A 12,706-nucleotide genomic window follows, 5' to 3' on the forward strand; every position below is an offset into this window, starting at 1 on the left:
GGATGTTTTTGCTTTTAAATGTTTGAGCTTTTTATGGGTTTATTTTTTCACAGTTGTCTAATAGTCTATGCTTTTTTACTTTGTAAATTCATTTTTCAGTCTCTCTAAAAAATTTTTTTAGACTTATTTATATCTTGTATATGAGTGTTTTGTCCGCATGCATGTGTGCACCGTGTGTATGCCTGGTGTCTACAGAGACACCAGAAACAGAGTTTCAGATGGTTGTGAGCCACCATGTGTGTGCTGGAAACTGGTCCCCTAGAAGAGCCGTCGATGCTCTTAACTCTGCTGAGCCATCTGTCTAGCCCCTCCTCTCCTTCCCTCAATGTAGACCTTTATCTCCTCTCTGGTAGCTTTCTGTATATGTTTTTGAGTTTAATGTCTCTTTGATCCCCCCCTGAAATTCATAGTTCCAGTATGTGATACGTTTCCATGTGGCTGGTGTGTTCTCCCATCCTGAGTGACTGCTTGCCCCACCCACCACACTGTCTACAACTGGGTGTAGGTTAAATTCCATTCCCCTGGGGGTCTGCTTGCACTCAGAGGCCTTCAGGCCCTCTGACAGGCTGCTGGTCTCCCCTGTTCTGCAGTTCAGAGCAGAACAAATTCTTTTTCTTTCCTTCTCCCCCACCCCCACTTCTTTTGATTTGTTTCCCTTTCTTTCCTGACAGGATCTCATGTAGTCCAGATTGGCCTTGAACTTGCTATGTAGGAGAGGGTTTTGAGTCTCTGATCCTCCTGCCTCCGTCTCCCAAATGCCAGGATGACAGGCAGGTATCGCCACAGTGCTGGGGATTGAACCCACGGTTCCATCCATGCTAGGCAAGCGTTCTGACAACTGAGCTATTTCTCCCTGACCTCCGGGGCAATGTCTGATTCATTCTGACTGAGGTCTTACGGGTTCCTCCATTAGTGAGTCTAGCCGTAGGCCTTGATTGCCAAGGAGAGCAGGAGCCTTGGGGGCAGGCAGGCTTGTCCGTTGCAAGTCTGTGTCCAGGCTGTGATTTGTCTGTCCACCGAGGGCTTCCGTGCTGCTGCCCCAAACAGGAAGCTCTTCCCGCCTTGCTGCACTGAGTCCACCCAGTTCGCTCCCCCGGTTTTCCTTGCGTGAAAACAATTCTGTGGTTGACTGGGCCTCGGCCCAGGCCTGGGGTCAGGCCCTCAGCATGTGTCATCTTGAATTCCCAGAATACTTTGACCTGGTCAGGATTATTTCTGTTTCAGAGACAAACATCTCTGCTTGGAAAGGAGGTTATGGTGGAGCAGATTGGAGCCCAGGCGTTTCACTGTGCTGCACCCTGGGGCCCCAGGGCTCTTGAAGATGCCAGGGTGGAGTCTGTGGGTCCTGACCTGGAGTCCTAGACCTGGAGCTGTATGGTGGAGCTGGGCCCTCCCCTGCCTGGTCAACTCTGCTATGGGCCCGGGAATGAAGCCAGCTGGACACTGGGGAAAAACAGCCCTTCCCCCTACCTCCTGGGGATTTTGAGGGTTGCTATGGCTCTCCTGGTCCAGTTAGGATAGAGGGGTGGAGAGCAGGCCACCAGGGGGTGTCCATCATTTGGTACACATTGTCTGTTAATTTACGTGAGCTTTGTATGCGGCACACAGCGTGTAATGTGACATGGTACCAGTCCTTTGCCTAATTTCTAAGTCCATTTTTGGGAGGGCTTTGTTGTGGGAGCTGAGTCTCCAAGACCAAGCCAGTATTTGATGGTGAGAGGGGAAAGTTGGAAAGACAAAAGAATGGATGGATTCTGTCCCTGCCCATTTTTCTGCAGGGTGTCTTCAGAGGCAGAGGTGATGCTCCAGCCCAGCCTTGGTGCTGTCCCAAGGCAGTATGTAACCAGTTTCCAATCTTAACTCAGCATTTTGGAGAGTGGTCAACCTTTTCGTTCCCAGCTCTATTTGTCCCTATAGCCTTAAGCCTGTCACACTGTGGTGACCCAGACTAGATCCTCTCTGTGGCCAGGAGGACTCCACTGACTACCTGGGCTTTCTTCTGCTCTGTTAGGACTTTGCACGGGAAGAACCTCAGCAGCTGGCCCTGTCGTCTGTGATTGGGTGGTGACTGGTCTGGTGATATGTGCCCATTCATTGTAGAGCTGGGTGCTTACCGTCAGCCTCAATGTAGAGACGGAACCAAACATGGTGGGGCAATAGGCAGCGTGCTCCACTGACGTGCTCCATTCTCTTGCAGGGAACCCTCCCGTCATGTCCAGGTGAGGCCGAGAAGTGCCGTGCTGAACATGCTCAGGAGGCTGGATAGGATCAGGTTCAGAGGCCACAAGAGAGAGGACTTCCTTGACCTAGCCGAGTCCCCAAATGCCTCGGACACCGAGTGTGGAGACGAGATACCTCTGAAGACACCACGGCCCTCACCCCGGGACAGTGAGGAGCTCAGGGACCCTGTGAGTATGTGCCAGTCCCTGAGTCTTGCATCTCTTGATGCGGACAGCAAGGATAGTATGCCCAGTTCATAGGTGATCAAGCTGAGTATGGACATGCGAAGATTCATGCCTGACCAGGCAGTTTAGACATTCACGGAGGCCTAATCCTCTGTCCCCTGTTGCCTGTGTCCTTCAACACACAGAGTCAACAGGCCCTTATCTCAGTGGGACTTCTATACTAAGTTTTGTCTAGACACTGCATTACTTTGTCTTGTTTGTTGGTTTGGGAAACTTCTCATATAAACACAATGTTGTAACCTGGCTTGACCCCTTCAGGAACATTGGTGTGGGGATGGGGCAGGGTGAGGCTGGTCTAGAAGCTGCTGGCACCCAGCTTGTCTGTCCATGCCAGGATGTGTGTCACTGACCCAGCCACTGGCTAAGCCCTCATTAGCCCTCACAGTGGCCAGTGGCAAGGAGCCTTTTGTCCATGCATCAGATATCACTGGAGAGCCTTAGCCAGGGTGAAGCTTTGGTGTGAACAAACCAAGGGCCCCTGCCTTCTAGAGCTTGTATTTCATGGATGTCGGGCGGGGAAGGGTAGAGTCTAGCTGGACCAGTGAGTACCTTGCAGACTTTCCTCTGGACAGGACTCATCAGTTTCAGACTGGCTGTGGTGTGCACATCGACTCAGCCTCCCTCCCTACTACCCCAGAATGTACTTGATGACCATTGGTTTTCCCTCTCAGCCCTGAGCCTGGTACCCTTTCCAGATGTGGTTGTAATCACCAGCCTTCCCCTAGCTCCTATATTATTAATGCTTCATAATAGGATGGTGACTGTGTACTGCTCCTGGCAAGATTAATAATTTACTAGTGCTGCCTCCTAAGAGCCTGGCTGTGTGCCCTGTGCTGCCTGGCCAGGTGGGTGGGGTCATTTGCCCTCCAGGCTATCCTGATGTATTAGACCCGTGCTGTTCCCAGAGTTCAAAGGCCATGGCTAGTCCTTCAGCTTTTAGTCTAGGGGTGGGCCAGGCATCTAGCTTGCAAAAGGCCATGCACCTTTTGCCGGTGACATACAGAGCAATAGAGGACAGAAATCTGTATCTTGTCCAGTGCTGGTATGGATGTGTGGAAGCCACAAGTCTGGGTGAGATGAAAGTCTTTGGGCTGAGCTCTTAGGGCTGCTCAAGAATTGCCCTGCACCTACACACACACACACACACACACACACACACACACACACACATACACACACACACATATTCACAAGCATTCATACACATGTATACACACATGCATACACACATACACAGAAATATACACATGCACACATATGTGCATATGTACAAATATACATACACACACATACAGACATGTACACACGCTTGCATACCTGAGTGCCTACACACACACACACACACACACACGATACAAGATTCATGGTTCAGCGGCCAAAGGAACCCATTCAGAGGCTGTTCTGGCTGTCAGTCTGGCTGTCCATCTGTGTGTCTAACCAGGATTGTATAGTAGACTGTAGTAGCAGGACTAGACCTGGGTCCATCTACCTGAGTGTGTGCATGAGGTGGTGTGGAGAGAAGAGGGTAGTACGTGGGTCTCCAGGGAGAGCCACCCCATGTCACAGGCTCACTTGGCCACGTAGCAGCTGCAGGGGCTAGCTAGACTGCAGTTAGAGTTTCCTGTTATGCAGACCACAGGTGCGCTTACCCTATGTGGCCTACCTGTGATGTCTGGCCATCCCTGGACCTCCTGCTGGTGACATAGCTAGGCATGGGGCTAACAGAGATTCTGTGGCCATAGTAAGCCCATGGCTTCATGCCATGTGACCTTCATGGCACACATGGGCTTGAGTATTAGTTGATGGTAGTTAGGTAGGGCGTGGCACATTCTTTTAGGTCAGATTTTTGTGGCAACATTGGTTTATATTGGGATACCTGGTGAGTGGAGAGGACAGGTAAGGGTGTGACCTTAAAATTTCCATACCCTACCTTACTTGTCACAGGGGAAAGGTTCCTGGTGTGTTTTAGTCTCCATGGGTGCCATGGTGGGTGAGTTGACCTTAGGCAGAAGGGAGCTGGCTCAGAAGGCGCAGGTTCTGTGCTGACTAGAGAATTGGGAGGGGAGATTGCAGGATTTGGGGGTCTTGACTAGAGACAGAACATCTGGATTTAGGGGCTACTAGAAGGGACAGTGCTGAAGCTAGTTATTTTAGGGTAACTAGCTTGGAAGTATAGTTTGGAGAATGTGGGCTCCTAAAGGAGGCAGAAGAGCAAGAAGGGACATGCCCATGCTAGGGCGTGGTGCTAGTTGGAAGGGCCATCTTTGATGTGTAGGAAACTCCCTGTGTGACAGGAAGGTCCTGGGAGAGGTGTTGATTTAGGAGGTAGGCTTGGCATTGGTAGCTGAGGGCAACTACTGCAGAGGCCTTGGCAAAGTCAGACCTGGGACCTAGGCTCTTGTGCCTTCCAGGATTAGGGAGCCCTGTGGAGTAACTGCTCCAGGGACCTGGATGCCAGAAATTTGGGAAATCCCTGCATGGGTCCAGCCCTAGCTCAGGGCATTGTGCAGAGTGCCGGCTCACTGGTTGTAGAGGGACCAGGTGATGCTATCCCTTCACCCACCACTCAGCACCCACAGTTTTAAAAAGGGACATGTTGGTGTTTGTTCTGGGCATGCTTTGAGGCTTAACTGAGCTTGGTAACTAGTTGGACCATTGTTACCATGCAGGTAGGCGTTAGCACCCATAAACGAGTGGCTCAGAGGCTCCTCCCAGGCCAGGTTCTTTTTAGGGCCTTGTTCTTATAATAAGTCCTCTCCAGGGACTCCAGGTCAGGGGGCAGTGGTAAATAGTCTTCCACGCCTGTGTTGCTCCTTGGGGGTGCAATAACCCTTTGCCTTCTATAGCCTCCTGGAGAGATTGGGAGCCCAGATAGCAACACAGAGGCCTCAGTGGTTGGTTGATTTGATGCCCTCATAGGAGCACCCTTGCGGCATTACGGGGGCCATTGTATGAGTTCGAGTCAACAATCTCTAGTGTACACTTTATATTGTGCAGCCCAAGAGGGACTGTGTGTGCTTTAATGGTCACTGGTAGATTCCCCAGCCTCAGTTCTGCCTACTACCAGTCTGTTACATCTCTGTAGCTTTGCATATTAAAAAATATTAGCTGGGCGTTGATGGCGCATGCCTTTAATCCCAGCACTTAGGAGGCAGAGGCAGGTGGATCTCTGTGAGTTTGAGGCCAGCCTGGTCTACAAGAGCTAGTTCCAGGACAGGCTCCAAAGCTACAGAGAAACGCTGTCTTGAAAAAAAATTCCCCTGGGCAAAGTGCTATATATCTTTATTCCTAGAACATGGGGAGGTAGAGACAGACAGTTCTCCATGACTTCAAGAACTGTCTATATAGATCTGTCTGTCTGTCTGTCTGTCTGTCTGTCTATCTATCTATTTATCATCTATCTGTGTATGCTCTTGTGCTTGTCATGCCGTGTATATAGACATCAGAGTACAATTTGTGGGAGTTGATTCTTCTACCATAGGATTCAAACTCAGGCTATTGGGCTTGGCTGCAAGTGCCTTTACCTAATGAGCTGTTTTACTGGCCCAATGTTTCCTATGCTGTACATTTTCCTGTAAAATGACTGGCATAGCGTGTGGCCATTGGTATCTGGCTTTCTTGCCTTTTTGTGGCTGAATTGGGTCCTGTGGTTTGGTCTGGGAGTATAGCTCAGTGATGGAGTGGTTGCCTAGCATGCGCAAGAGCCTGAATTCAGTCCCAAGTGTATCTGTATGCCTAATCTTCTGGAGTGGTGGCATGTATCTAATTCCAGCACTCGGGAAGCTAAAGCAGGAAGATTACCACAAGGCCAGCCCAGGTCATATGGCAAGTACTGGGCTAGCTGTAGCTACATAACAAGACTCTGTCTCAAAAACAAAACAAAATAACAATAACAAACCCCTAAAATAAATAAAACAAGCCCCAGGGTTTGGATGGACCTTGCTTGCTTATCCATGCATACGCTGGTAGACATTGGGTTTGTTCCCACTGTGGAGCTCTGGCAAACAGCAGAACACCTGGGAATATAGTTTCTCACAAACATCTGTTTGCATCTGGAGTCCCTGGGTCTTGTGGAGGCCCTGTGCTTCTCAGGGACTGCTATACTGTTTTCCCAGGTGACAAGACCATTTTTCATTCCCATGTGTGGGGGTCTGTGGATTCCCCTGGTTGAGGTGGCCCAGATGCCCCATTCACCCGTGCTCTGTGGAGCTCTCTGAGGGATGTTGAGCTGCCTCACTTAGCAGGCATTCAAGCTCCCACTGTGGAATCTGTTTCTAGTGACCTCCCCACTGAGGGACACTGGTTCCTTCCAACTTGCAGTATTGCTTGGTCTGTGAGTCACGTGGCCCACATAGGCCACATCCCACTCCTATGAGAGAGTGACGGGTCCTTCAATGGCTGCTGAGAGATGCCCTCCTCCAGGCAGTACAATTCATCCCTATGACTGGCTGAGAGGCCCATGCTCCCTCACCCCCACCTTGGGTTCCCTCCAACTCCCGTGTCTGCTAATTCAGGCAAAAATGACATCTCAGCTTGCCTGGCTTGTGATCATCTTTATACTCACTTTATTATGTAAATTTACAGTGGTTTTGTCACAGCCTCGGTTCATGTCCAGACCCCTGGTTTCTAGGTCACAGTTATTCCTCCTGAGTCTATGAAAAGGACAGCTAGGGAACCATGATGCCTATAGAAGAATTCAGCTCAGAACTTCGGCACAGTGTCCTGGAGGCTTGTCATCCCCGTTGGAGGCCTTGGTCACTTGGCCAGGCCCCTTAGACCTAGCTTCACTGCTGCTGGGGTCAGGGAACTCCCCTGAGCTGTGGCCTCTGCTGCATGGAGGCCACTAGAATTCACAAGCTGAATGGAAACCCTGAGACCTGGGCGTCGGGATACCCATTCAGGGATGTAAATGGGTGCATTCAAGTGGAACTAGCCATCTAGAGATGAACTGGCTGCTTTTGGCAGGAGAGTGCTGAGCTCATCAGGTTGACCATTCTGTCCCTGCCCCCCTCTGCCTTCTCTGCCAGCCTCCGCACCTGCTGCCTGCCTGTTGTGTGGCCACCCTGCTCCCTTCCAGGTTGGGAGGCTCTGGTTCCTCTCCACACTTCCTTCTTGCTCTCATCACCTTGGGGTCCACCCTTCCTAGCCTGGCGTGCTGAGAATAGAGTGGCATCACTGAGTCTGGTTTCCTGGGCTTTGAAGCTGATATTACCTGTAGACTCTGCAACTATGACAGCCAGGGATCTGGAGTTGGCTCCGCTGCTAGAGGGCTGGCACGTACAATCAGGATGTCTCTGCTGGGTAGTGCTTGCTTCTTGTTCATGGGGTCTTCTCTGCTATGTAACTCATGACCAATGACCTAACGGCTGGGTATCTCCTGGGCAGGGCCTCATTTATCCTGCATGGGCTGTGCCCATACCTATGGCCTGGCTCACCGAGGACTCCTGCTGCAGGGCCCCTTGACAAATGTGGCAGCAGACAGGCCTGCCAAGCCCAACATAGTACTCCCGCTGTAAGCCTGCTGGTGCTGTGAGCAGAGCTAGTGAAATATTTAACAGTTTCCTTGTAGGCGAGATCAGACCGCAGTCAGAACATGGGGCATTTCTTAGCGATGAGGCGGGAACAAGGCTGCAGAGTTCCTGGGCTGCTCAATCCCATTTCAGTTCAGCATTGATGACCTCCTTCCTAAGATAGGGCTTGTCTTAACATGCTGGGGGCAGGGAGGCTAGGCGTGACTCAGACACACAGGGAATGAGGAGAACTTAAGAGAAGGTGCATAGACAAGAGGGCCAGAGAAGAGATGGAGACAAGGAAATCAGGGTGCACATGCTGGCACCAGCCCGGGTAGAAACTCTGAGGGGAACGTTTAATTGTTTCCCGTTCAGGAGGTGGTAGAGCCATGGGAGATCAAGAGGGGGCAGAGTTAGGAATTAGGTGCCCGCCAGGACCATTGGTCATGTGGCCCAGAACTGGGTTAAAGATGAGCACATCGCATGTGTCCCGAGGTTTGCATTTGAGATTGCATGAGTTCCAGGGTCCCTTCACAGACAGCCGCTTCAGGTATCTTATTTACCCGTCTGCCTTTGATGTGTCAGGAGCTAGTTGAGAACATCAGAGCTAGAGACAGGCAGCCATGTAGGGTTTTGACTGCCCGTTTCATAGCCTGTGTATATGAAGTCCTGCACACAGAGCACTGCAAAGTCTCAGTGGACTCTCCTGGCTCAGTATGTCTAGTCGAGCATTGGCTGGGTCTGAGCCACCTCTGGACAGATGTCTGCATGGTGTTTCTGGACTGGAGGGTCATCTGGCTTCCCACCCAATGGTCAACTTTCTCGGGATCCACAATTATGTGACATAGGACACAGGTGGTGATGCATGTCTTCTTTGGGAGTTTTCGTGTCCTAGGCAGGGGTTTTCGAGTGCTGGGGTACTCATGAGCTCCTAGCTCTTCTAGAAAAGGTGCCTCTTAGTTGGATTTATTATACAATAAAATTTATCTGGGGAGTGACAAACAGAGGACCCCTTGGGTAGACCACACAGCAGAAGTTACTGTGCCTTCAGCCACCCCAAGCTTCCACCATGCCACTATACCAAGGGACCAGGTCCATATCCCCATAAACAGGTATCCTAATAGGCAGACAGCTGGAAGTGCAGTCCAGACGCCCTGGCAGGGTATCCATCGCCTGGAGGGGCTTTGTGCAGAGCCTCTGGTCTCTACCCGCCCCTTCATCCTACGCCCCCCTCCCCGAGGAATATCCGTATCCACAGTGCTCCCCCAGCTGGCTTGTCTATACACATATCCTGTTACTTAGGAGAGGTTTGGGAACCCACCAAGCTGGTCAGGTCCCCTCTTTTGCTTGCAGGGCTCTAGCGTGCCATTTTTGCCATGTCGATAGCAGGGTACAGCTGTGAGATGACCACTTGAGTTCCCACCGTGGCCTGGGAGGCTGTGCAGTGATGGGTGGGGCTGCTTTCTTTTCCTGTGGTCATCAGGATGCATGGCTGTGTCAATGGCATCGGCAGTGGAAGCTGTGACTAGAGCCAGTCCTTAGTCAGTGGGACAGGATAGTGATAGAATTTGCTCTCTGGGGAGCCAACGGGAAGGGCCTGGTGTGGAGTGTGCTTATCTTGGCTCCTCGTAGGACCCACTTAGAAGCTGTTTTCCCCTCTGATCTACTCAGTGTGGGATAGACACCTCTAGGATACCATTAAGAGGTCTGCTCTGTTTGAGTCATAGTGTACTCCAAGCACCAGGACAGTGGCATGGATCTTTCTCTCTGTAGAACCACAGTCAGTACTGCGATCATCACGAGGCTTAGTGCTAGCTGGGGATGATGATACACACTCAGGAGGTGGAGGCAGGAGGATCATGAATTTGAGGCTAGTCTGGACTGTATTACGAGACCATCTAAAAACAAAATAACGTAAATGACGTTTAACACTTTATTTAGTGTTTTAAACCCTTTCCATTTTTAAGTGGTTATGTGTGATGTGCATGTTTGAGGGTGTAGATGTGTGCATGTGGAGGCACGAGGTTGATGTCAGGAATCATCCTCCATTGCTCTGCTGTATTCACTGAGGCAGGGTCTCTCAATCAAACCCAGAGCTCAGTGATGGTGACTCTTGCTAACCTATCTGCTCTGGAGATTCCCTGTTTCTGCCTTCTGAGGCTGGCATTACAAGTAGGCTACCGTACCCACCTGGGATTTATGTAGGCTCTGGGGATCCGAACTCTGATCCTCATTCTTGTGTGGCAAGTGTCTTGACCACTGAGCAATGTCCCCATTGTGTAGGGTTTGGTGTTTGTGTTCTTTCTTAAGTCTTCGTATCAGGTCTGAGGAGATCCACGCTGTCTGAGATCCTGAGGTGAGCGGGTGTGCAGGCACACAGTTGTAGAGCCCATGTCTCTTTGTCCCCTAGGTTCAGGAAGATGCTCTTGGGGGCCCTAGGGCCACTGTATTGACTGTAATGTGCTTTTCCTTGTGACCCATCTGCACTAAAGCACCAGAGGTTGTGCCTGCCATTCCAAGGTTCTGGGGCCCCCTAAAACCAACTGGGATCAAGCAAGGCTGCTTTGGTGTGGCCCTCTGAACTCTTGGTGTTTTCCTTCCAGGCTGGCGCAGGGACCCTCATCATGGCAGCAGGTGTCCAGGACTTTAGCAGGACAGAGTTCGATCGGCTGAACGAGATCAAGGGTCATTTGGAAATCGCCTTACTGGAAAAGCACTTTCTTCGTGAGTACAAGAGAGTACTTATGGGGGATGGGCCACTGCTGAATGAAGGCCGAACTGGGAGTGCTATGGTATGGCCACGGGACAGGCGTGGGTGGGTCAGGCATGTGCGAACATAGGTGTGTGTGGGGACAGGTATGAGCATAGGTGTGTGTGGGATAGGTGTGAACATAGACGTGGGAGGTAGGTGTGAACACAGGTGTGTGTGGGCATAGGTGTGAACATAGGTTGTGTAGGATAGGTGTAAACATAGGCGTGTGAGGGGGATAGGTGTGAACATAGGCGTGTGTGGGCATGGGTGTGAACATAGGTGTGTCAGGGAATAGGTGTGAGCATAGGTGTGTGAGGGGATAGGTGTGAACATATAGGTGTGTGAGGGGGTAGGTGTGAACATAGGCTGTGGGGATAGGCGTGAACATAGATGTGGGGGGGATAGGCGTGAACATAGGCATGTGTGGGCATAGGTATGAACATAAGCATGTCAGGGGATAGGTATAAACATAGGTGTGGGGTATAGGTGTTAAATAGGTGTGTGTGGGCATAGGTGTGAACATAGGGGGATAGGTATAAACATAGGTGTGGGGGATAGGTATTAAATAGGTGTGTGTGGGCATAGGTGTGAACATAGGTATATGGAGATAAGTGTGAACATAGGTGTGGGGGGGATAGGCTTGGCCAGAGGACATGGCCTTGGATGTCCCCACGTGATACTTCCCCTCTGAACATGTGACTGTTGCCTGTTGCCTCACAAAAGCCAACCCTGGCCTGTGCTTTGCAGGTGGGATGAGGGAGCATCAGGAGTCTGGGAAAGGAGGGGCTTATTCCATGAACTTGGTTGGTTTCCGTGGCTCAAGCACAGATTACTCAGAATTTTCAGAGCTCCTTTGAGGAATCTGAAGCAATCTGTCCTGTTATGCACTGGGTCTGCGGGGAGCACCTTGGGACCCTTTCCCTCATGGCTCCTGCAGGCCAGGTTCTGATCTGTGAAGTAAGGAGGAGGTGGTTTTGGCAGAACAGGAGCATTTGGAGTCACCATCCAATAGGATCTCACGTTTGGTCTTTCTCTTGACTTCCATGTCCTTCTGGTGAGGAAACTGAGGCATGGATGACTAAGTCATCCTACCACATGGTGGGAGTAGTAAGAACTTAAACCAACCTGGCTAGCTCCAGAGCCTGTGCTCGTGGCCCCGATGCGTGATAGTGTTGTCTCGGTTGATGCTTTGCTTCTGAGCTTCTGAGAAGCAAGTACAGGAAGAGAGTGCCAGTCCTGCTTGCCCAGAGCTGGTCACTGAGAATCTGTGGGGCAAGTCCAGGCCAATGCCAGGGAGTAGGGCTGCCTGAGCGCTCACTCTACTGTGGAAGAGTTTGAAGGTGCAGCGTGGAATCAGCCAGACACCATGGGGGATGAGGCAGTGGGGGACTCTAACTAAGGCCGATGGGTCATGAGGAAAAATGTCTGAAAATGCGTCCTTGGCTGTTCCTCTGTAGGACAGCGTGATTGGTATCCTAGGATTGTACCCACAATTCTTTTCTCTGGAGCGATCTCATTCTACTCCTTGGTCGCTCATAAGGTGTGGTATGGCATTTACCCTGACAGTGTGGGGGCAGGTTTGTTGTTATTGTTTTTAATGAAAGATTTTGAAGATACATAGAATCAGAGTAGAGCATGTCGGAGACGCCTGTTGACTGCTTACACCTGCTTCTGCACGAGCAGATTCTAAGCCAGGCTGGCTTTCGCCCCTCCTTCCCTGGGCGTGTTGGGCGAAGCCCAGCCAGCGCTCTATCGCTTCATCTGTAAATATTTTAGTAGATAGCTCAATATGTTTTAATGACAAAAGCTAAGAGACCAAGATGGCAAGTAGAACAACAGACAGCTTTTCCTTGATTGCAGCCGAGACCGACTGGAGCTCGGATTTCCCCGATAGATAGGCTCATGATTTCTGACAACTTTGAATTGATACTCATCAGGGTCCGTGGGTGGGAACGGCTGGCGTATCTCCTCAGTCTTTT

The 12,706-nt window shown here is 50.8% G+C and overlaps 1 protein-coding gene across 2 annotated transcripts in view; it reads left to right on the forward strand.

Annotated features, from left to right (window-relative positions):
* The window catches only part of Gramd4 (GRAM domain containing 4), a 76,155-nt gene that overhangs the window by 30,748 nt on the left and 32,701 nt on the right, over positions 1-12,706 (forward strand). For both annotated transcript variants that reach the window (XM_048444914.3, XM_085678868.2), the window contains exons 2-3: positions 2,198-2,408; positions 10,579-10,699. In XM_048444914.3, the coding sequence (XP_048300871.2) occupies positions 2,198-2,408; positions 10,579-10,699 (332 nt within the window). The remainder of the gene's footprint in view (positions 1-2,197; positions 2,409-10,578; positions 10,700-12,706) is intronic.

This window comes from Myodes glareolus, chromosome 19, assembly GCF_982192425.1.
Source record: "Myodes glareolus chromosome 19, mMyoGla1.1, whole genome shotgun sequence".
Classification (NCBI taxonomy): domain Eukaryota; kingdom Metazoa; phylum Chordata; class Mammalia; order Rodentia; family Cricetidae; genus Myodes; species Myodes glareolus.